Source organism: Melospiza georgiana, chromosome 1 (genome assembly GCF_028018845.1).
Source record: "Melospiza georgiana isolate bMelGeo1 chromosome 1, bMelGeo1.pri, whole genome shotgun sequence".
Classification (NCBI taxonomy): Eukaryota; Metazoa; Chordata; class Aves; order Passeriformes; family Passerellidae; genus Melospiza; species Melospiza georgiana.
This window is the reverse complement of record NC_080430.1, coordinates 110,966,691-110,991,694: the sequence shown is the minus strand read 5'-3', so window position 1 is coordinate 110,991,694 and position 25,004 is coordinate 110,966,691. Positions and strand designations below refer to the sequence as shown.

General features: G+C 37.0%; 1 protein-coding gene across 1 annotated transcript; it reads left to right on the top strand.

The window, feature by feature from the left end:
• Positions 1-237: 237 nt before the first annotated feature.
• Positions 238-17,014, top strand: LOC131087346 (desmocollin-2-like). The gene is made up of 14 exons (XM_058030937.1): positions 238-343; positions 819-938; positions 2,130-2,285; positions 3,196-3,340; positions 3,606-3,772; positions 6,024-6,158; positions 7,013-7,198; positions 8,441-8,700; positions 8,908-9,050; positions 10,226-10,441; positions 11,899-12,132; positions 14,342-14,463; positions 15,529-15,765; positions 16,520-17,014. Exons 2-14 carry the CDS (start codon positions 894-896, stop codon positions 16,715-16,717), a joined length of 2,244 nt encoding a protein of 747 aa, XP_057886920.1. The 5' UTR covers positions 238-343; positions 819-893; the 3' UTR covers positions 16,718-17,014.
• The last annotated feature ends 7,990 nt before the right edge of the window (positions 17,015-25,004 follow it).

Below are 25,004 nucleotides of genomic sequence, written 5' to 3'. Positions count from 1 at the left end.
GTGTTGCTTAAATACTGAATGACAAGCTGTTGAAGATTCTGTCTGTCAGTAAATACAATTTTTACTTGGGGTTTAGGGTTTGTTTTATGAGGGATATTGTTTTTTGCTGTTTGAGTTATTGTTTGAATATTTTTTTACAGTTGATTTGAAAGAATGCCTTCAGTCTGCAGACTTTATCAGTTCCAGTGATGGGAACTTCAAGGTTCTAGAGGATGGTTCTGTGTATACAACATCTGCTCTTTCTTTGTCTGCTGAGAAAAAGACTTTTACCATAATACTTAAGGACATTCAAGAACAAGTTGAAAAGAAAATACATGTTGACTTGGTGGAAGAAGAAAAAAAGGTTAGGTTCTAATTTCAAGATATCTTACTTATTTGAAATACTTTTTCACAGAATACAGCTTTATACTAAGTATCTGTAGTTAAGTTTTAGAATTCAAATAATCAGGCAAAATACTGGTGTAGTGTGTATTTTTATTTAGCAATTTTTGATTACTGTGTTGCTTTAGTCAGCAGATTTCCTTTCTCAGATGGGAGATGCTACCAAGTAGCATAATCAGGAATGTCAAGAATCTTAAAAGCCATGTTTGAGGAATTAAAGCAGATCTTATTCATGCAAAGTATCACAAGAAACGAAAAAGCTTGGAATATTATCACAGATATAATCAGAAATGAAGACCTTGGAAAAACAAATTATCAGTAGGAAGACTGGAATGGGGAGTAAAAGATGGAAATGCAGGATGGCAGTTAAGCAAAAATATATGCAGTTAAGAATATATGGATGTATTCTCATCTGTCTTTCTGTCTTCTTGACCCAGACACCGAATACCAGGCATGCTAGGGATACAGTTCTGAAGAGAACCAAAAGAAGGTGGGGCCCCATTCCATCTGTCATGATAGAGAACTCACTGGGACCTTTCCCACTGCAAATACAGCAGGTACATTTTATATAAACCTTAATTTTATGACCCATGCTAGTTTTTATGTGACTTTTATGATAAATAAGATGAGCTGTCTTGTATTATCTACCAGTGACATTCCTGCTATTGTTCCTCTGTCTTGTTCTGTCCTGTTCATTGTATATCTCGTGATCTTGTACCTGAAATAACTTGTGATCTTAGTTGTCGGAGTGAAATGGCATTGTGCAAAAGTTGAAAAAAGAAAGGAGACATACTATCAAAGAGAGCTCTTTGGCCTGGAAATCAGTGTGTGTAATTAAAAGAAAAGCAGCAGCAAATAACCATCCACTAAACATTGCTTAGAAAAGGATTTTGTAAACACAGAGTGGGGTAAATTTTGCCTGCTTGTCTACATCCTTTCTGGAGCTCGAGGTGTGTACCTTCAGCCTTGAAGACTGAGTATGGCCTGTGTTATTCAGAAAAGTAGTTAGTGGGAGAAAACAAGTAGGCGTGAAAGAGAAATGCAAGAATTAAAGTTATCATAGATCCATCTAGCCTTCACTAGATTACAGACTAGCTGGTAGCAGATGTGTAGAGACAAGTGTAATAACAGAGTCTGTGCAGAGCAATCCTGCAATCCTTCTTCTACTAATCTTACCCTCCTAACTTCTGACATTCAGTAAATAAGGAAAGTATTTTGGGAGAAGAGTGTTTATAAATAGATAAGTCTAATGTTGCCTCCTTGGTGCTTGTAATGAGATGCAGATGCTATCTGAATTGGCATATCTCTGAACTGTACTCTATGTGGTCTTTATTCCTTCTTGCCTTCCTTCACTTTTTCTTTAGGTGCAAACCACATTCTCAGTGAATGCACTAAAACTAAAGTCTCTTGAACAGGTCCAGAAATAAGCCATCTCTATCTGATTATGCCTTGTGTGTGAGATATTCTACAGATTGGATTTCAAATTTTTTTTCCCTTATAAAGTCATCTCTCTAATTTGATAATTCTAAATATTTATGAGTTGAATTAACTCCCGTTCTCATGTACACACATTATAAAGGAAGGCAGTCACATGTCAGGTTGTTCTCCTACTGTTCTGTGAACAGTAAATCAAGTTTGGTTTTTTCGTTTTAGGAGTTTTTGTTTGTGCTAAATATGATCATGAAAAGGTGGAAATGTATTGACATCTGTTGATGTTTTTCCTTGGGCTTAAAAATGTCTTCTTATAGGTTCAGTCAGACACAGCTCAGAACTACACTATTTATTATTCTGCAAGTGGACCAGGAATTGATCAAGATCCAAAGGGTTTGTTTTACATAGAAAGAGAAACTGGAAATATCTTTGCTACTCGTGCGGTAGACCGTGAACAGTATCCAAGTTTTCAGGTACAGGCCTATTTTGTGTAAATATAATTAAATATATATATATATATATATATATATATATATATATATAATTTTAAATCTCTCAGTTGGGTTGCAGTTGGGTTGCAGGGGAAATGGTAGCAAACAAGATCTGAAATCACCTGTCTATTCTGAGTAATATCCTTGGTGTTGAAGAGATAAAATCAGCAGCAAATAAATAAATAGCTGGCCATCTAGATCTTGAGAGTAGTTTTGCTTTTCACTGCTTAATCTCTAATTGCAGCATAAATATAGTGAGCTATTGGATTTGCATCACTTCTAGAAAGAAACTTATAGATAAGGTTGAAAAGATCTGCAGAAAACACAAGTAATGGTAAAGTCTAGATGACTATGGTTTTCTGAGTCTCTCAAGTTGTTCAGATCTGTTAACAAGGTACACTGCTCTCTCTACTGGCTGAGAAGTGTAAGAAGTCAACCAGTAGAAACAGTTTCTAAAACGTAATTATCAGGACCTACTGCTGCATTTTTATTAGGTTATGTTATAATGGGGCAAATAGTTTTGCTCTCGTTCTTGTTTTGTTCTAAATAACAATATATGCATCTACATTTTGAGAGCTGAGGTGCTTTGTGAACACCTGAAAAAAAAGTGTTCAGGAAACTTGAAAAAAATGATAGAGTTGGAGGAGGGGTCAGGGAGAAAGTGATTAAAGTACTTAGAGTGTGTGAGGAATGGAAGGGGGAAAGATTGGAAAGCATTCAGAGGTTGTGTTCTGCTTTCACTCCCAAGATAGCATAGCATCCCGGTCCATGTGCCTGAAGAGCCTGGTCTTGAGAAGGATGTCATTTGCATGCTGTATTTAATTCTGTTTTAGGACTCCTCCATTGAACTAAAAGTTCTGCATGTTGCTTAAGCACTGAATTTTTCTTCCAGATCATCTGCTTTGCAACTACTCCAGATGGTTATTCACCAGAAGTACCACTTGTGCATACAATCAGGATAGAGGACGACAATGATAATGCTCCATATTTTACACAAGACCTTTTTGAATTTTGTGTCCCTGAAAATTCCAGACCTGGTAAGAATTAAGTCTCTGAACATACTTACCACTACTCAGCTTTGTTACACACCAGTATGACTAGTTGTGATCCTGCCTTTTAAGACATTTCAGTGAGGTTCCCTGGGGAGTATTATATTACAGCAAAGACTGAATTTGCAAAGAGCAGCAGTAAATGTTCAAGTAGCTCTCTTCACATGTTTAAAACAGAAATAACTTTTCAAATATTTTTTTTTACTATTTGCAGATTTCTCTGGAACTAAACATTGCTGTATTGTGTTCACAGGTGTTGTTGTTGGGAAAGTGATAGCAGAGGACAGAGATGAGCCTTATACTCTGCATACCACGCTGAAATACCGCATTGTGTCACAAACCCCACCGATTACCCCCGCGTTCTCTTTACATGGGGACACCGGTGTCATCTCTGTGTTGCTGCCACAGCTGGACAGAGAGGTGATCTTTCCTGAAGCATTCTCAGCTGTCATTTAGTGCACACAGATAGCTTAACACTGCTCTGCTCTGCCCTTGTGAGACCCCACCTGCAGGGCTGCACCCAGCGCTGGGCTCCTCAGTGCAGAAAGGACATGGTTCTATTAGTGCAGGTCCAGGAGGGATGTGAAGAAGTTCAAATCCAAAAGGTGGAGCACCTTTTCTATGAAGAGAGGCTAAGAGAGTTGGAGTTGTTCAGCCTAGAGAAGAGAAGACTCATTACAGCCTTTTAGCCTTTTAGTTCTTAAATGGGACTTATAAAAAAAGGAAAGTGACTTTTTTTTTTTTTAACATAGGCAGATAGTGATAGGGCAATGGGAAGTGGTTTTAAACCAAAAGAGGAGATATTTAGGTTAGATGTTGAGAAGAAATTTTTTACTCAGAGGTAGTGAGACACTGGAGCAGGTTGCCCAGAGAGGTTGTGGATGCCCCAATCCTGGAAATGTTCAGGGCCAGGTTGTACCATGCCCTGAGCAAACTGATTTAGGGGGTGGAAGTTCATGGGGGTGAAATCCTGTGGTGTGGGCAGTTTGGAACTAGATGATTTTTAGAATCCCTTCCAATCCAATCTTTTCGATGACTCTGTGAAGTGTTGGCATGTGGATCAACAGACAGCTTCTTTTTCATTTTTTTGTTAATGTGTCTAAGGCTTCTTCTGAAGCTTTTCAGAACCCTGTAATTAGTCCAGAGAGTTTCTGCATAGATTACCATATTCTAGCTAACCTTGGCAGAGAAGTTGTTACTGCTCAGCTCTTCAACCTATGGATTTTTCACTTTTTTAGTGAACACTTTCTGTGTTCAGGAATCCCATGACCCACTGTTTCCTCCTGTTTAAGCTCAATTTGTGGTGCTTCTTGCTTCTTCACAGAGAAGATGAACTGGTTTCTCTGGAAGTAGTCAGTCATCCTATAGTAACCAGAAATATCTCCAATAGTTGAAACCTAAACAGAAACATACCATTTCTTAAAATAATGTTCCACCCATTTATTTTTATCAGCTAGCTTTCAAACAAATAGGATACAGGTTTTTTTTTTTTTTGATAGAATGTCATGTGAGATAGTTTGCACTAGGAAAAAAATGACATGTGCATGTAATTCAAAATAATAATTCTAGCATAGGACAGTCATTTTAGGAGACATTGCAGGAGGCACAACTTTTCTGAAGATAAAAGGAGCTATATTATGGCATCCTTGTGTTGTTTCATGGCTGAAAATCCATGTAAAACATCATGTTGCAAAACTTTGCGCTTGCAGTTAGAGCGCTTAGCTTTGTTAGCAGGAGAAAATTGCAGTGATTGTGAGCATCACTGTGACTGCTGAGGAAGCTGTCAGGGTGACTACTTGAAGGAAGGAGGGATTGAAAAGCTAGTCCACTGCCTATCTTTTAAGATAAACTTATGAAGTAGAACAGGAGATTTCATTTCTGCACCAGAGAAACCAGTGCTACTTCCAGACATTCAGAACTAGAGTTATTGTCTTGATTTACTAACTTTCTCTTTTTGTGCCTAATCCATCTGTACTGTTGCATGTTCTCTCCCCTCTGCCCACACCTTTTTTCCACTTGGTCCCCCTTTCCTTGGTTGCTCAAATTAAAAAAGAAAGCTTTCTGCTGTTCTGGTTCAAGTTAGGGATTTAGGTGGGCTGCTTCCTATTGGGGGTCCCCTTGGAACTGATAAGGATGGTGACTCCTTCAGTGCCAGACCCTGCCAAATGACAGGCATTGCCTTAACCTGTGTTGCCCAGACAGAGGCTGATTGCAGCACAGTTTTCTTCATCCTCAGTGAAATAAGAGACATGCATTGAAACACTTCACCTATTGACAACCTGAGGGAATACTCTGTTGCTCCAAAGGGGAGGCAAATAGCAGATGAGAGTATGTCATCTGTATCTTCCAAAACTTCAGGTTCTGGAAAATAACACTGACATTGTGAGAAGCTTTATTTGATACAGGATAGAGCATGCATGTTACTATCAAATGCTGGCTGAACTCAGTACTGCTTAGCCACTGAAAATTATTTTGCTCCTTTTCATTTTGAGCAATAGGGCAAAAAACCCCAAAGCCAATTGTCTCATTTTATTGGAAAACACTGAATTTAGAGCAGAGTTATGGAACAGGAATGAAATATTTAGTTCTACTCCTGTGTAACTATGTGTTACTATGCAGTTAAAAAAAGTGAGTATGAAAAACATCTTTATGCTTTTATTCTTCTTTTTAGCTTGTGCCCAGTTACACTTTGTTAGTTGAAGTGAGAGATATGGCAGGTCAGCCTTTTGGTTTGTGCACTACAGGAACAGTTGTCATCAAAATTGAGGATACGAATGACAATGCACCAACCTTTAAACAGTTACAAGTAAGTCTGCATAAGTAAAATGTTTGTATAAAGCTTTAAAAAATGTACTTTCATCTCCTTTCTAATTTCCTGATGGACAGTCCCTCAAATATGAAGTCTAATGCCCTGAGACAGTTAATGCCAATATAAATGTCTTTGCTTATTCCAGCCATAAGTATGATTCAGGGCAAAAAGTATGTATCAACAAGTGTGTATACATCTCAAATACCACAGGAGATTTTGTAATATGAAATATATGAAAAAAGAATTCATTATTCATAAGGAATACATGTAATTTACCCTTTCTGGTCACTACTGTACAATGTCATCAGTAATATAATTGAGAATACTCTTATCTGCTCTTCTTCAACTTGTAGAGAATAACACAAAAATACAAAAATCCTTTTATCTTTTGCCATCAAAGCAGAGATGTATTTAATCCATTTTGGATTTTTGCAAGTTATTGTTCATTTATTTATATATTTTTTAACATTTACCCCAATGCCTTTTCTAATTCTCAGCTTGATCATGTTGAATGCAAATTACAATCTATGGCTGATGTAACTGAGGGAAACTGCTAATTTACCTTTCCTGTAAGGAGAATTCCAGAATTAATTGTGTCAGTGATAGTTTGAGTGTATGAAGAAGCTGAGATTTCAGTTGTGCTGTCAGGAAAGGTTTCTTGTTTGACTCAGGGTATAAGGGAGGAATGGGGAAAATACGCTAATGCACGAAAACAAAATAAATAATTACATCAACCTGGTAAATTAACTCCTTAGGTTGAAGTAGTCTTATTTAAATATGATGTTCTTCAGTCTTGCCTTGTGGAACACTATTCTCTGATTTAAATTAATTTTTTTTTTGGGTACTCCAAGTATGAAACACGAGTGGAAGAAAACAGAGTGAATGTAGAAGTACTGAGAATCTCTGTTGTTGATCTTGATGAACCGGGTTCACCTGGCTCAGGAGCAGTATATGAAATTATAAGAGGAAATGATGATCAGGCCTTTGAAATTACAACAGACAAAAACACAAATGAAGGAATACTGTGTGTCACTAAGGTAAGTAAAAATTGAATGGCTAGGGGAAAATTTATGGATTTTCTAGTTTTGGTTTTAAAACATAACACATAAAGTTCACCTTCCAGACTGCTCCTCAATTTCAGTGTTCAGAATCCAAAGAATTTGTTTTTTCAGTTCAGAAGAGCTTGGTGCTTTGGCCTGGTTCTACAGTTGCAGTTGTTTAGACTTAGGGGTGTAACTGAGAAATGATTCATGGTTTTTAACCGAAATGAGAGAGTGGCAAAGCAGGGAAAGTTTGAGCACCTTCTTGAGTCTTGTTCTCTCTGGGAGTTAAGTAGACTTCCTCGTTCAGAATAAAGCCCTCCAGGTTTTATTTTGCAGTGCACTGACTTCAGGTTTGCTTTTCTGGCATGTGAGGAAGTCCATATGCATAAAAGAATTTGTGTCAGTTTAATTATTTGTTATAAGTGTTTTACAGATGTGAGGTAAAAGGCCCATTGCATCTGTCCTTCAGCAGATCCCTTTGCCTCTTTTTCATTATCATTTATAACTGCGATAAGCAATAACTTTTAAGGAGCAGAAAATATTAGTATTAAAACTTGAACATGTAAATTGTAGAGGTAGAGATGCTAGTCATTTTTTAAATTAATATTATTTATTATGGGTTTTTTGTTCCTAGTAATGATTAGAACTTTTTCTAAAGCTCTGTCCCTGGTATATGAACATAGTTGAAATTTCTTACATTTATTGTAATGCTGTAGTAGACTAGAGAATATTATAAATTTAGGATAATATTAGCTCTATTAAAGGCATAAAATGACTTTGGAGAACATGTCTGAAGAATAAATGGTTACTACGTACTGTCAACTCCATAAACTCTCAGGTGCATTTGTAGCTTTAGAGAGAAGTGTGACTGACCTTTGGTGAAAAGGAAATATGTGTAAGCTAAAATAATGACCAACTAAATTAGAAGAAGAAAATCCCCCACTACATTTAATTGCTTTTTGTTCTTTTAGTAACTAATTTTCAGAATATTTATCCAAAATTTTGCAGTGATATTTCTTGCTTGGGTATATTTTAGGCCTTTTTCTTTGACTAACTTAAAACTTTACATTAAAAAAAAAATCATGTCCTTTTACTCTGTCTCAATGGCTTATTTGAGGACAGTTGACTTCTTTTGTAAATGTGGTACAGTTTCAGCTGTAATAATTGCATGGTGAAAAGAATGTTAGGTTTTGTATTAGTTTGAAGGGAAAAAATACCACCTCACCTTTGTTACAGGGACTGGACTATGAAGCTGCCAAGCAAAGGATCCTGGTGATTGGAGTCAACAATGAGGCACCCTACCTGCTGGCTCCCCATTCCCAACAACTTTCCCAGAGCACTTGCTCTGTTACTGTGCATGTCCTGGATGTGGACGAGGGACCGGTGTTTAAACCCTGTCTGTTGCGCTTAGACGTTAAAGAGTGCGAAGATATTGGGACAGCTATTGGGAGATATGTAGCAGAAGATCCAGAAACTGGAAATAGTGAGGGCATAAGGTATGAAACTATGTTATTTACTAGGTTTTTTTTTTAATACAGCATGGGTGGGATACAGGAAGGGGGAAATAGTTGTTGAGGTTGTATGTATGTGTGTGCACCTGCACACCTATCAGTGTATATGAATACATGTATCTAAATATGTTTGTGTATACGCACACGTGTGCTATGTTTGGGATCTTTAACAAGACAAATTATTCTTCACAGATACCGGATACCACCTGGCCAGTGTAATTGGGTCAACATAGATGACAAATCAGGTGAAATCAGAACTGTTAGGGTCTTGGACCGAGACATAGGAGAAATGAGACGAGGTCAATGCAATATCACAGTCCTTGCAATAGACAGAAGTGAGTACTAAATGTTGGTGAAGTCTCTGTGGTGTGTAACAGATGTTTATGTGCAAATGTAGTGTGGGCACAACTGTAGTGGTTCAGACCAGTGGCACACCTGGTCCATTGTCTTGTCTTTGTGATAACTCTGTCAAATGCTTACAGAATATTATTTAGCAGGGAGAGCCTTTATAAATCAGGCATGATCGCAATGTTTTGAGAAGTTATCTGCTCCATTTAAAAGGCTTTAGTAATTTTAAATTGAGATATTTTTCTCTGGAGTATATTTCTTCTATTTCTTGACAATTCTTTTTTAAGTAATAGCTCCTGGCAGTTGTGAGCTAGACAACAGAGAAAGTAGAGAGGACTTTTTGAAAAGAAGTCATTGAACTTGCAGCAAACAATTCTAACTCTGTCAAAGTTTGCATTTTAAAGTCAAATGTAAATAATACAAATTTAAATTGTTTAAAATTCTATTGTCTATGTAATAAGCATGATAGGCATCTGCAATCAGCTATTTCTAGAAAAAGGATTAAAAAGTAGACTTGATGTAATTTCACTGGGATGTATATGAAAAGCATTGACTATTTGTGTATTGGAAAAACTGTAATAGGAAGGAAGACTTCATTTATTTCTTGCGGGTTGACTTTGGTGACGTGGTATGTGCCACTGATGAATGCATGGTAAATTAAAGGGTAGAGGACAGAAATAAGTGCTCTGTTCCCTTAGTGTTTTTGGTCCCACAAAAGAGAGGTGAAGGTAGGGAAAGTGTAGTTAATTTTCTCCTTCTGAAAGTTAGAAGGCTGGAAATCTTCGCTTTCTGCTTTTTTTCTCTGCTTGTCATAGTATCCTTTACTCCTAGTTTGAGCTCTTCCTCCTCTTACCCCTCCTACCTGTTAGAGTAGTATATGTTTCCACACAGGCACACACACTCAGCAAAATACAGTCTGCACATGCAGAATATGGAGATGTGGAGCTGCTGATGCATCTGCAACCAGCCAAGCAAAGAGAAGCAGCCAAGAAGGACCTGTGAGAACTCCCCCTCTCTCTCTGGCTAAATCAGCAGTTGCTTTCTAGCTTACTTCTAAACATGAATATTACAGTTGATGATATTTAATTGTGAAAGTTCAGACCAGAAACTAGTGTGTCAAAGTTAGAAGTAAGCGCTAAACCCAGTTATTTTTATCTCATAGATGGTAAAACAGGCACTGGAACAATTCAGGTTTGCATCGTGCCTGGCAACAAGAATTTCCCCCGAATCACTCAAACTGACTACATCATGTGCAGAGACAGAACCCCGATTTCCCTCACGGCGCAGGACGGCGATGAGGCTCCGTACAGCGCACCCTTCGAGTACCGCATAAACGACCGCAGGCTGGCTTCCATGTGGAAGCTAACTCCGCACAACGGTATGTGGAAACTTCCTCCTCCTCCTCACTCAGCTGCAGGCTGCCAGAGGAGGCTTTGCTGTCTCTCACTTGGGTGTTCTGAAAGAATAGATTGGATGAATCTCTGCTTGGAATTGGTGTAGTCAGTGGAGGTGCTTTGGGGCTTGGTGATGATCTCTAGTGGTTCCTCTAGTTCCCATCCAGTGATGACACTGTTGGCATCACAAAGGCAAGGAGAAAGATCTGTCTCTTAAACCATAAAGAAGAAGAATCTGTCCCAAGCATCCTTGGGTCAGAAATCAGCTGCTGTCTGAAATTATGATGTAAGAAGATCAGGAGAAGGAACAAAACCTGATGTAATGCATTGCATCAGCACCTGAAAAATGAACTATAGATTCATAATTCATAAGGAATTTAAGAATGAAATGGCTAGTATTCCAAAGAGAAATTGAACTTTTCTTAGTCTGTTATTATGGTGGAGGACTGGGAAACTGAAACTTAACCTAAAATTGATTATAGGCTGACAAAAAAAAAAAGTTCTGGAAGTTTTATGTTACTACTACTGTTACCCAGCACACTTTTTGTAAAGCTGACCTGAGCAGTAGATAAACAATTTATTAGCAAAGGAATCACTGTTTCCTGAAACTTGATATAAAAAGTTAAAGCTGATCATGGTTTCCTGGTGGTTGCCGGATGAGGGCAACAAGAGCAGCACATACATTTGCTACTATGGTGACACGAATTAGTTGCAAAGAATATGATTCTGTAACATTCCATCTCACTAAGAAAGGCAAAAGACAGAAAAGTCTGAAAGCAAAGACATCTAATAGTTTCAAGTTTTATATCAGGTAAATTGAAAATCACATTTTGGATGATACATGTTTCATATAGCTCATCATAAAACAACCATTATGTACATCAGTGTCAGTCTTTTACATTTTTTTACAAATTACTACTTTTGGTCCTCAAAGAATATGGTCATTAATCATTGCCTCTGAACAGGGCAGCAGATTAAATGGATTTTTTCCCCCACTGGAAATAGTCATTCACCCTGAATACAGCAATATAACTAAAGAGTAAGAGAGGTATAAAATAAGTTCATAATTAATTATTCCAATCACATTACCAAAAGCCTTTTTAATACCTGTTAATTTAGTTGATGATCTTTACTAGTAAGCCGAAGTAGTGTCATTTCCTATAATGAACTAAATCAACTTCAGAGTTTCAAATCATATGTTTTCAGAGGGTTGTGTAAGGTATGCTTTGTCAGTTCTAATATTTAAAAGGTGCTGAAAGTATAAACCCATTCAAGATCTAGTTTTGTATCAACACATTTAATCTAACTTGAAACTAATTACTGTGGATCTGGTAGCAGTATAGCTGTAACAGAAGGAAAAATTGTAATTATGGTCACATTTGTGACAACTGAGTTCCAAGCATCATTGACCCTAGATTTGGTTTTGTCTTTTTGTTTATAGATAATTCTTGGTATCTTTCACCAAAGGGTGATATTCCGTATGGAATTTATGAAATTCCTGTAAGTGTGATTGATAATGGAGGAAAGATAGGAGAGAACGTAGTGAGAGTTAATCTCTGTGACTGTGTTACTCCAACTGAATGCGATGGCAGAACTCGTCAGCTTGCTGGTGGAAATGTTACCCTTGGTCTCTGGGCCATCCTTGCAATGATCTTAGGATCATTGTTATTGCTGCGTAAGTACATCTTTTTTTAAACACAAAGTACGAGCCACTTAATTATAAAGTTAGCTGAGAGAACTGCATTCAAACTCGATTCATTTTTTATTTTGGCTGTTGTATAGCTATCATCACTGACTTAATGTACCCGCTCTGTTCATATCAGTATCACAGGCTTCCTGCTCTCAGCTTGTATTGTAGTTACTGTGTGTGGATTTCTGTTTATTTGTTTAAGTATATTTTGTGTGAGAGGTTCTGTATGTTCAGGTAAGTGAGGCCAAAAACACCTGCATTTAGCACTTGAACCAAAAGACTTCAAAAAAGTTTATGAGTTCTAGAAACATTTCTGTTTCTAGGAGTGCCGAATCAATTTCCCAGAGTATTTTGTGATTTCTCTTGTGCTGTGGATTAAAACATGGGTTATGTGAGACACTGGATTTCACAAAGGATTTTACAAGACCCCATATAATCATGGAACAATTGAATATACTGAGCTGAAAAGGACCCATCAGGATCAGTGCATCCAAATCCTGGCCTTGCACATGGCACCAATAATCACACCATGTGCCTGAGAACATTGTCCAAACATTTCCTGAATTCTGCCAGGCTTGGTGCTCTGACCACTTCCCTCCAGAGCCATGGACGAGGACCCCCACGTCCCTTTCTGCAGATTTGTTCTCCAGCATCTCTTTCCCCAGTTTACAAACACATCCAGGGTTGCCTCATCTGAGGTGCAGAAACATTAAAGGACAGGGTGAATAGTTCACAACAGACCAAAACCTTGAATATTTGTTGTGCTGCTGGAGCTATCCAAAACAGATTCTGAGAAGAGTAATATTGCTGTTAAGCAGTGCGACAATGATGGTGATACAGAAAAGCAAAAGGAAGTTTATTTTTTTTTTTTTTTACCACAATCAGTCATGTTATTCTGACTAGTAACATCTTTAAAAACTACAGAGGACATGCAGTATCTAGTATTTCAGAATCTGGGTTTTTGGGTTTTTTTTCCTTCTTTCTTATCCATTTTTTCTGGTCATAGGAAAACTGTCTTGCTCCAGTTGAATCTCAGCTAGCTGTTCATACTTAAGTAGCTAGAACACTGGGACACGGACCTGTTTTGAAGGCTAGCTAGATCAGTGTTTTATCTCAATGGGGCAGGTACCCAAATTTGGAATATATCCTGAAGACGAATTTTCAGATGTGGGAACTTGCAGTAGAGGAACTGTGTGAAATGTCACCTACCTCTTTTTCACTGCCTCTTGACTGCATCCCTTACAAATAGATCCTTTATTTTACTGTGGATAGGTTTTACCCTGTGCATCCTCTGCTCAGTGCTGTCATGGATGTCTTCTTCCCATCTGTCAGCATCAGGAGGCAACCTGCTAGAATCATTGATGCAGATCTCTCTGACAGCTGATGCTAGAGAAGCTAAATTAGCTTGAAAGTGGCTCTCAGCCAATTTTCACAGAAGTTTATATGTTCAGAGATCAAATTTCTCAGTGGGCAGTTAGGCAGAACTCTCCCTCATGGGCTTCTTTTTTTTTAAGCTAGCAATTTGAAAAGTGCAGAAAACAGAATGGTTCTCTGAATGAAAGGTTTAGTCATTTGTTTAGGAAAGGTATTTATTAATCATGATTCTGTTATTCAAAGTCATTTTTGGGTGAGTTTCTGACAACAAAAAGTAGTATTATTAAGAGGAATATAATGAATACAAGGGATTAAATAAGATTGTTCTATAGCATAATCCTGGAAGTCCTCCAGGATTCTGCTGACCTTTCCTATGAAGCAGAAATTTCTGGTATTAGGACATTTAGCTTGCCCATTAGTGCCTTATGATATAATTTGACATTTGCATATTCAGACATGAAAAATAATCTCCTGTACAACCTAATTTTAGACATAAGACACGATTTTTCACCTGGGTTTGGACTAAATTTTTCATTACTGTGAAATATAGTAAGTCACAATGCTTTCATAAAGGATGCTTGCATTTCATTTATATAACCAGATGTGTTTTAGAAGAATGAAATAATTCAACAATGCAGTGATTATTCCCTATACTGTTTGGAAAAAAAAAAGTGAATATATAAAGCTTTAAGTATGGGCATTTTTGGAAATGAATTTCTTTTTAAATCATTCTTGATGCTTAGGCCCTTAAAATTTGTTATCCAACATAAGTAGATACCACTGTGAGATAAAATTCATAGTATTATTTCCTTTTCCATAGTAATCCTGATCACAATTTGTGGCTGCTGTGGCACTGGGGTAATGAACAGGCAGGTGACTGATGATTGTGCCAATCACAATTTAATCATTTCAAACACAGAAGCTCCAGGAGAAGAAGTGATGGTAAGTTGTCTGTTTCAACATAGAAACCTGCAATTGTGGTATCCATAGCATTGCAATTTGAGAACAGGACCACCTGCAAGTAAGTGTTTTGATAAAGGAAATAGGCAAACAATGAAGGGATCATTAGATGTACTTTGCTATTTAATAAGAATTTGAAAATTTTTACTTTAGGTGGAGGTGGTAGTACCATATACATTTAAACATACTTTGTAGTTGTTAGGCTGGCTACTTGTAATTCTTCCAGATTTTAATGATTTGATTGACAGCTTCAGGTGAACATTTTAATAACCTTGCAGTCATTTTTAACATTGACATTAGATTGAAATTTATTATTTTGCCTCTGTTGAAAATGTGTTAATGGAAAAACATTCTTTTTCCTTGGAGAAGGATTTTTATATTTAGCAGATAGCTGTGTAAATTGCAGGTGCAATTTCTGCCCTTCCCCTGGAAAATGACCTCAGGTGTAGTTGATTTCATGAACAGGTGTTCATGAAAATTTTCTTGCTTTTTGCATCTAAGCTTCTTTCAGTCTACCATGAGCATAGTTCAGTCCAGGACTGCATTCATGAATAACTTAGTTCTTTAGACTACCTCTTTTCTGTCATCCTCCACCCCTGACATTGTCTTCCCCAAGAAAAGATGAGTTGAAAAATAATATTTCATGTTGAAAAGCAAGAAACCAAAAACTCGTGGGGGCAAGAGTCAAATTTCTTGTTGCCTATGAAGAATAATGTAATGCCATTATAATCTCAAAATACGGATTGTACATATTTCACTGGGATAAAACTTCCATTCTTTGATATCATATCGTCATATCATATTTAAATGCAGATATCCTCTCTTCTCTCATCATAGCATCCTTTCTAGGATTTACTGATCTTTAGACATTAAGGATAGCACTTTGTTCAAAATATCACAGTGCCAAGAAAGAAACTTCTCATATTTCAGTTGTGAAAGTTTCTGATTGCTGTTTCTTCTTTTTGAATTAAAAAGGAAAAGGAAATGAGGAGAAAAAAGATGTCCTCACTACTTTTTTTTTTTTTTTTTTTTTCTTTCTTTGTTTAGGATCACAATATAATTCCTCTACAAAGTACATGCGATCAAGGAGGGTATGGAGTAAAAACAGGGGAGCAGCAAACATTTGAAATGGTAAAAGGAAGAGGGCATACCTTGGAATCAGTCAAGGGAGGTGGACATCAGACTCTGGGATCAGTTAAAGAAGGAGGAGGACAGACTATGATGGATACTTGTAGATACTCCTACTCAGAGTGGCATAATTTCACACATCCTCGTTTAGGCGAAGTAAGTATTCTGAAACTTATTTTCTTTGAAGTGTAGTGGTTATGGTCAATATATACAGGCTTTTGAAGGAAGACATGTAAATGTGCTAGAAAGGTGGCTTTCTGGTTTTGGTTTAATTTCATTTTTCCTCTCTGTGCTCCTCTGCATCCCCTTTGGAATATTGCTCTTTCAAGGAGTAATCCTTGACATATCTCAGGCGTAAGTGTAAATTACTTTCTTCTCTTGGCTTAAGCTATAGACAGTGTGCTGTTTTTCATTTTGAATAATTACTGAAGCTTTTGTGAGTTTTTCTGAGGATGTCTGTTTGCTTTTAGTCTAACTGCTTACTTCATGCTAATTTAAACCTCATACTTTAATTAGCAATGGAGCAGGAATGAATGTACAGCATTAAAAATGTAGTCCATTTCTTGGAGATCAAAAAACTCTCACTACTTGTCTAACTAGTTATGTATAAATCAGTCTTTTAATTTTCAGTGAATTTTAGTTGCTTGACAGGTTATTTAAACAGGTTCTTCCTCTTCTATTGTTACATATGTAATTAGTAGAAATTATTTCTTTATTAAATACTTATATTTTTGTAGTCATAATGATATAGACCAATCATGTGCATTTTTTGTATGTAGGAATCCATTAGAGGACACACTGTGATTAAAAATAATTGAATGAAAGGTAAATCAAAAAGAAATTTTTTTTTTGCAATATGTTCATGATAACAATTTAAGAAAATGATAAGATCTGTTCTGTTCCTATCCAGAAGGTGCACCTATGCAGACAGGATGAAGAACAGAAGCATTCTGAAGATTATCTCCTTTCATATAACTATGAAGGAAAAGGATCTTTGGCTGGCTCTGTAGGCTGCTGCAGTGATCAGCATGAAGAAGAGGCACTTGACTTCTTAGATCAGTTGGAACCCAAGTTTAGGACATTAGCAGAAACATGCATAAAAAGATAAATGTGCCTTTCAGAGTGCTGAAAAAACCTGTAAATAAGTGGCTGTCATCCTTTGTGATATTAGGTAATTTGGAATTGGGAGGGCTAGAGGTTTATCAAAATTAAGATAGACTGGTAAGAGTGTAAATGACTCTTGCTTTAAATTTACATTTTCTTACACTGGACACATTCTGTCAGAACAAAGGGATTCAAAATATCTTTTCGTTAGGTTAATATAGTAATGCTAGTTTCTACTTAGATTACATTTTGCATTCTTTGTGATTGCTCACAATGCAAAACTTTGTGTTCCTTTAATTAATTTTCCAGCTTCAAAATTTTATTGTATTTGGCTTTGGAGAAGGAAAGCTTTATAACTCACTGTTTCTTTGTTTTCTTTTAATTTTGTAGAAATGAAGCAAATCATGTTATTGGTGCATATCAAATACCTTGTAAACTTATATGGGCTGAGATACGAAATATTTTTTCATTTTGGACATAAATATACTCATGAATATATTAGAAAACTTTACATTTTGATTAAAAATTATATATATATATATATATTGTATATATGTAAAATAATATTCAAAAGTATATTTTTCTCCTAATGGGTTACCACCCATCAAACTTGCTATCCTAAGGGATTTATGGCATCACCACATAGGATATCAGCATTGTATGCGAGGATGTATTTTTCTTTTAAGGAAATAAGAGATCAAAAAAAAATAATCATGCAATAGAGGAAACTATCATACTTCAAATGAATGCAATATAAATCTCATGTTTACTTCACACAAGTTTGTACCTCAGTTTCTTGTGAGTTTTGACATAGTATCATTGCAGAAATTCTGACCATTGCCAAGAGTTTTGTCCAGTGTAGCTACCACTACCTTTTCTACTTGCCCTGCTGTGGACTTCATTAAACTGTTTCTTTTTGGAAGTAGAGCTTGACAGAAGATAGGCTCAAATGGATTGAGAACAGTGTTAATAATGTGCTTTTGAGATACATTTTTATTGAGATGCAGAAATACAGTGGGAGAAACTGGTTTGTTTTGAGTGTAGTTTGGGGTAGTTGTAGAGGTCAGCGTTTACACACATCTCTGGCAGAAACCATCTGAATCCCATTTGTTACTGTACTAGATTAAGCATACATATACACTATATATATATATACACAAACACGCAAAAGTCTGAAATACCTTTGGCAGACAACAGTAGAGTGACTTGAATGCTGCCATAAGCAGCAGGTGGTATTACACCTCTGCTTCCCAGGATTTAGGTGTTTTTTTAATATTTGCACTCCTAGTTAAGTAATATGTCTTCTGCTCTCTGGGAATTCTCTTGTGCCTTAAAAGAACATCTCAGTGCCTATGAGAAACTTGTGCAATTACTTATTTCTGTAGCTATAAGTCTGCTTTTAGGATTTGCTCTGTAAACATATGCCTTAGAGATGTTTTAAAAAATTTACTATAGCTAATGATCTGTAATAGGAATAATTGCTAACAACGAAGAGTCATGCTGCTCTAAATTTCAGTCACTGCTGACTTCCAGTGGTTGCAGTTCATTCCATAAGAATTAAGGTCAATGAAAACCCATAACAGTATAGAAACTTAGCAACATTATAAAATAGTACTTTTAAAACTTTATGTTTTACACTGTAAATGGGCTTCAGAGTATTTCAGGTAAGAACTTGCTGTGGTTAAGAACTTCATAGACCAATGTTAAATATATTTCCTGTATCATTTGAAAGTGGTAATGAATTCATCCTGAAGTAAATACACTGCCAGTGGCAAGAATGATAGTCATCAGCAGCAAAATACTAGGTGAGAAGCAAGGTGTTACAAACTCGCTTCTTTTAAAAAATGTGTGCTAACACTTCTCTTCTGAACACTGCTCATCTTTATCACTAACATAAACAAAATTTACTGTACATGGACGGTCAGATCTGTAACTGATAGGAGTGAAAATTTCTCTGCTGATGCCAGTGGAGCTATGCTGACTTTATGTCAGGTGAAGATCTGTTCCCTAGTAATTTTCTTGCTGCTTTGTCTTGCATTTTATGTTTAGTTATTGGCTATACACTTTTAAAGGTAATAGTAATGTCTCCCTTTCCCTCTCTTAATGTTTGGTGGTGTTTTTGTTTGTTTGTATTTTAAATTATATAAAACGTCCTGTGGTTCAGAAGGACCTAGGATAAATAATGATTGCACACTTTTGAAAATTACTTGGAGGGTGGTGTAGAGAAAACCCTGCAAGTATGGTTTCTTTCCTCATGAAATGCAGTAGTAGTACTTTTCTAAAAGAATAGACCAAATTTGTATGAGCTTAAATTGAATTGGCTGTTTTAAACAGATGGTTGTCAACTTACCATCCTAGAGTTAAAATAATACATTACTTAAATCAAAATAATATTTTACTAGTCTAATTTACCTTAAAAATGTTTTATTTGGTTTTGGTTTTTTGGTTATTTTTTTTTACCTTTCAGAAAACATAGATAATTATTTTTTTCCATTTTAAACAAACTAGAAATCTGGAATCACTTCTACTCCTTTGCATCTTTTAAAAACTAAAATTCTGAGTTGAACCAGCTGGTTTTGTAAAACTAAGACTAGAAGTGAGATACTTTAAAAAAAGAATTGCAAAAATATTATTTTCATTATATCTTCTAATTATGTGAATGAAAACTTTGTATAAAGCATTAAAGTTTACAGATACCAAGTACCAGGTAACATTTGTGTAAATCTTACAAAAGGAATATTTCAAAATGTATAATTCACTTGTTGTTACTGTCTTGAATTGCCTTAAAAATTGTGAAGATTTCTTCCCTGCAACTAGGTTATCTGCAATCTACCTAGCTGTGTCAAAATTATCATATTTTTAGGTTTATTTTGTACAACAGTGAGTAATAAATTTTTTGCAAAATAAAAGGATGTTCTATAAAAACTATTCATTTTTTGTACATGGATCAGTTAATGAAGATAAGTATGCCTATTTCTGAAGGGGACTGAATTTTTAAATTTTAATGCAGTGCTTTTGTGCGACTATACTGCTGTAATGCAAGTAGTGGTTGTCCTTGCCGCACGAGCTGAGGGGGGATCTCACTGAAGTTTTTACTTGGCAAATTCAGGATATTAAGAGTACAAAGGCATTACTCTGTCATCTTACTGATAATTTGTAAAAAATACACAGTGCCTGCTTTGCAAACCTCATAAAAACCATTTGAAAACCAGTAGCAGCAGATAACCCAATGTTAATTTGTTTGGCATGTAAAGCTGCAAAATATCAGTATAGTGGAGGTTATGTTATTATGGTCAACAGACAAGTAGAATTGTAAGTAAATTTGGTTATCCAGCTTCAAGGAGAGGGAAATTCACAGAATGGCTGTCAATTAGATTAGATGGACCTCTGGAGGTCCTCTGGTCCAACCTCTTTGCTCAAGCATGGCCACTTAACAGCTGTTGTTCTGGACCATGTGGATTTTGAGCATCTCCAAGGATGGAGACTACAGCCTCTCTGGGAAACCTGTTCCAGTGCTCAGTCACCTTCAAAGTAAAAATGTTCTTCCTGGCCTTCAGATGGTCCTGCCTGTGTTCTGGGCACCCCTGAAAAGAGCCTGGCTCTGCCACCTATGCACCTTTGCTTCAGGTACAGGTATAAATTAGTAAGATCAGCCCTGAACCTTCTCCAGGCTGAACAGTTCACATTCCTTAGCCTTTTCTCATCAGAGAGAGGCTCCAATCCCTTCATCATTTTTTGTGCCTTCTTTGGACTGTCTGCAGTATGCCCATGTCTCTTGTACTGAGGAGCCCAGAGCTAGACATGACAGTCCAGGTGTGGCCTCACCAGTGCTGACAAGAAGGGAAGGATCACTTTGACCAGGAGGCAACACTCCACATGCAGCTCAAAATGTCATTGGCCTCCTTTGTGGGGAAAACACATTGACTCATGATATCCCCCCAGGAGCTCAGGTCCTATACTGCTGCTTATGCCATTCCAGAAGGTATCAGGGTGGTAAAAATGCCCCATGAGGACCAGAGTCTGTAGATGGGAGGCTGCTTCTGGCTGTCCATGGAAAGCCTCAAGTACTTGTCCTTCCTGGTCAGGGGATGCATAGCAGATACTCACTACCTTGTCACCCACATTGTCTACTCCTTAATCCTCTCTGATAAGTTCTCAGTGAGCAAAGAGCAAAATTGACTAGAGAGCAGTCAGACTGACAGCTGGGTCTAGCTGTCCCTTAAAGCAGAGAGCCACCCACTGCTGTCACCCACTTGCTGTTTCCTCCTGGTGCCTCTGCATGGCTCATGGTCAGTGGGCACAGATGCTTCTCTTGAGAGCACACCTTGTTCCTCCTTAGCTTTGAGAGCAGTGAACCTGCCTCAATAGTCACTCCTTGTCAATATTTATGCCACTGGTGTTTTTCAGTTCATACAGAGGGTGCCCCTCTTTCCAGCCCTGTATTTTTTGGTGCTGTGGGACAGTAAGAGGAGGAGGAGGAGTGAGTCACACAGACAGCATGGAGAGGGTCTGTGACACTCCATGCTGCCTCATCGAACAGCCAGCAGCAGAGGACTGAGCTCAGCATTTATGTCCTGGCCATATTCATGAGATGGAGGGTGGATATATCCACTACGCTGGGGTGACTGAGCTGTGGAGAAACTGGTGGGAGGGGAAAGAAAAAAAGACCTGAAACTGAGTCACCTCAACCTCAGTCAGCCTCAAGCTGGAGTTATACTTAAGCATAACAATGAAAATGTGATTCAGAGTCTCTCACTGATCTTGCATTTTTCCTGGTTCTATGTATTTTCCTAGGGGGAGAGTAAGGGGGCAAAGCGTTCTTTTATCAGGAGACTGTTACACAACACTCTGTTCTTACTCTTCAGAGCCTTCTGAATGAAAATAAGACAAGTGTTTTAGGTTAAAAGCACTATCTTATTAGAACAAAAATGTACTTGAGAAGGGCACCAACTTTGTCTAACAGAAAATAGACTACCATTAAATTTATCATTTTTTGCAATGGTTTTTGTTTTGGCCTTACAACTTTTGTGATTTATCCTTATTTTAGGGTACAGTGTGTGTTTTCACATGGATTATTGTTGATTTCCACTGAAATATTTATTGATTATTACCCTCCAGTATATATTCAAGTGGAACAATGGGAATATTCTTCAAACGCCTATAATATCTTCAGATAAATCTGTGACATTAAACAAAAAGGGGTTATGTATAAAAATCAGATTTGCTGGATTTAAAGTTGCCCAGGTGATATTGATGATCACTAAAGTTAAACAAGGAGATCTACAGAAGCAGTACATTGTTTTGAACAGTTTTCAAATGCCTAGAATATTGTTTTGGCTGAGGCATGTTGAAAACTCTGTGTGCAATGCTTTCCATCAGCAAATACCTTGAAGAAATCTGCAACTCCAAAGTACTAGCTTCAAATGTTATGGAGAGATGACATTATTTATTTTCAAGCAACTCTCCAAGCAATTTGTTCTGTTCTCTGATCCCAGCCTCCTCATACTATTTTGGGACTTTTCCTCTTTAGCTCTAGCCTCCAGATCCCTTTCTTATCCTAGTTTTCTCTTCCCCTTTGTTTTTGTTCTCAGCCTTGGCCTCAGGACATGTCTCTGTGTGAATGCTGGTATAATTTCTTACCTCTCAAAGGATATGTTTTGTCTTTTTTCTGTTTTTTTCATTTGTCAAACACCTCTTTTGCAATTTGCCCTCTCTTCTTGCAGTCCAGCTTCTGTGTAATCTGAATCTGAGAGGGCTGTTTGCACACCAGTACAGGGTCTGTGAGGAAAAGGCAAATAACTTACATAACTTACATTTTAAAAATGTAGACATCTACAAATGAGCTAGTCATCGCACAGTGAATTTGTAGTTAGCAGAGATTTAGATAATGGAGTTTTGGATCATGATTCATTCAATCTGAAGATAAAGGTTTCTATTTGGTCAAATTAATCCTACCTCTGTATCTAATTTCAGTTAGAAAATTATGGTTATAGTGGCAATTGAAAGGAAAGCCTTAGTCAACTCTGAAGATCCTTAGACAAAGGTTGTTTCAGAAAGGTCATTCTTTGCATATGAGCCAACAGACACTCAAAGGCTGTCTGCAAATTGCAAATCAGACTCCTAATTTGATCAAGGGGGACAGGCATGGTACCAATACACACGTAACTGAAAATACACATATAACTAAGGAGAATAACCCCATGGAAATAGTCAAACTTCTATTAGAAAAACTAGAGACGCTGAAACTTTTGAACAGGAAGGTTGCATGTGTGCACATGATTATTTTTTTCACTCTCTAAGAAAGCATTAGATTTTTGAGCTAAAGTTAAATATGCTGTTGACAAAAAAGTCAGCCTCCACCTAATGCCAAACAACTTAGATTTTCAATGCAAATGATCTTTATCACTTGAAATTATTAGACTGAAAGTAGTCTTGGGCAAACACAGCTGCATTACGCAACTCTTTAAATACGGGTAACTTTGCTGGATCAACCTATAATTAAGCCATTCTATAACTACAACCAAACCATGACAAACTTTTCACATAAATAGTAAAAATGAAATAAGCTCATAAAGTCCCAACTCTTTCCTCCCACTCTAAGGAGGCTGTAATTTGACCAGATCAAAGAGTATATGATGAGGTTTTATGATCCCCCTGTGCTCTAGAACACAAAAGCCATTGGCACCTTTTCCTTGCCTTCCTAACACATGGTTTTGAGATCACTTTATATCTTGGTTTTGTTTTGTACACAGCTCAATCAGTCACTACATCAGTAACAAAACTAAAGGGAAGAAGTTATGTATATCACACTAACATAAAGCAAATACAGGAAGCCTTTAGGTAGTAATCAAAGGATACATGATTTTCTCATGCTACTGATAAATTCTGTACTTACATAAAAAACCTTTTCTGATGACCAGTGGATGTCTGTTACTGAAGCTAGGGTTTTAGTTGTTTTCTCTGAAATTAACCAGATGTCTAGAACTCCAGACTTACAATGTTAGTAAGAGCCAGCAAAAATTAACACAACAGATAATCTTTTATTAACAGATAATTATTTTTAATAATTATGAAGGAAATACTATAAAAAGGAAAATTTAAAGATCATATCATTTTGTGGGGTAGCACTACAAAAACAATTATAACCTTTGCAGTGTTAGCTTAATTAGTTTTTATCTAACAGAAATTGTATGGGGGAAAATTTTTTCATAAAATATTAACCCTATTTTGTTCTAGTTTAGGACAAAAAAATCTTTTTTTTTTTTTTGTTTCCTAACCAGTGATGTTTTATATAATTTTTTTCCTAGGATAGCTGTTTCCTTTGTTTGAGTACTGGTGACAGTTTAGCATGGATCACACTGGTCTGCAACATGAATATCGGGAAAAAAATGGAAAAAAGCATGGTTTGCTCTTACGAGAGAAATGGTGTCAGGAAGATGTTACAAGTGGTGTCAGGAAGATGTTAGAAATAGCTATGCTCACTTTATTCACTGTAAAACTCCCTTGTCTTTGGGTCAAATCAGGTGTAAACCCTGAGAAGATGAAACCTTATTTTCCTCATCATCATTATTAAAAGTATATATTTTTTCCCAAAAACTGCTCTGCTTTCTGTTAGTCTGATACATGAGTATTGAGATAGGGTGTCAATGCAAACACCCGAGATATAATACTCAATGTGAAGATCTCTGAGCCATCACTTTTGGAGGAGAATGCATTTCTTTCTGTAAGTACCCTACAGAGTGTTTAGAAAACCCACTTCACCAGCTCTCAGCACTTTTGCAGTATTCACCCCTTCAATTAGGAACATGAAAGAGGACAGGTCAACTGAAATGCACACTAAAGGATGATTTGTTGGCAGGAATGAGAGTTCTGGCGGCAGTATCTGCCTCCATTTGTCCATCCCTCCCTGCAGTGGGGGTGCACATCTCTGCACCCTTCCCAGCCCGTGCCCCAGCTAAGCAGCCCTTGCTGCTGAGCCACGGGCAGGCATCGAAGGAGGTGCCAAGCCTGGGAGAACAGGCCAGCTCTGTCTGTATAATGTTTCTGAAAACGGGTTTGCAGGGAAGAGCAGAGTGCAGCCAGCAATGTAATACATGATTGCCAAGAATGCAGCACTATATATTTTCTCAAGCTCGATACAGTTATGGAAAAGCTGGAGCTCCTAATATTTGAGCCTAATGTCACCTATGACAGTTTGCTGCTGATAAATACAAAGTTTGGAACTAATTTTCTGGACCATTAAATGCTTTATATATTTTTCTGGGGACATATACATGCACACAATAATATAC

What these genes read in the sequence shown, in the direction of transcription:
- LOC131087346 (XM_058030937.1), top strand. Translation starts at nt 894, where the DNA reads ATGATAGAGAACTCACTGGGACCTTTCCCACTGCAAATACAGCAG. An exon ending in GGAAATAGTGAGGGCATAAG is followed by an intron (nt 8,701 to 8,907) that starts GTATGAAACTAT and finishes TATTCTTCACAG; the next exon opens with ATACCGGATACCACCTGGCC. An exon ending in GAAGCTAACTCCGCACAACG is followed by an intron (nt 10,442 to 11,898) that starts GTATGTGGAAAC and finishes TTTTGTTTATAG; the next exon opens with ATAATTCTTGGTATCTTTCA.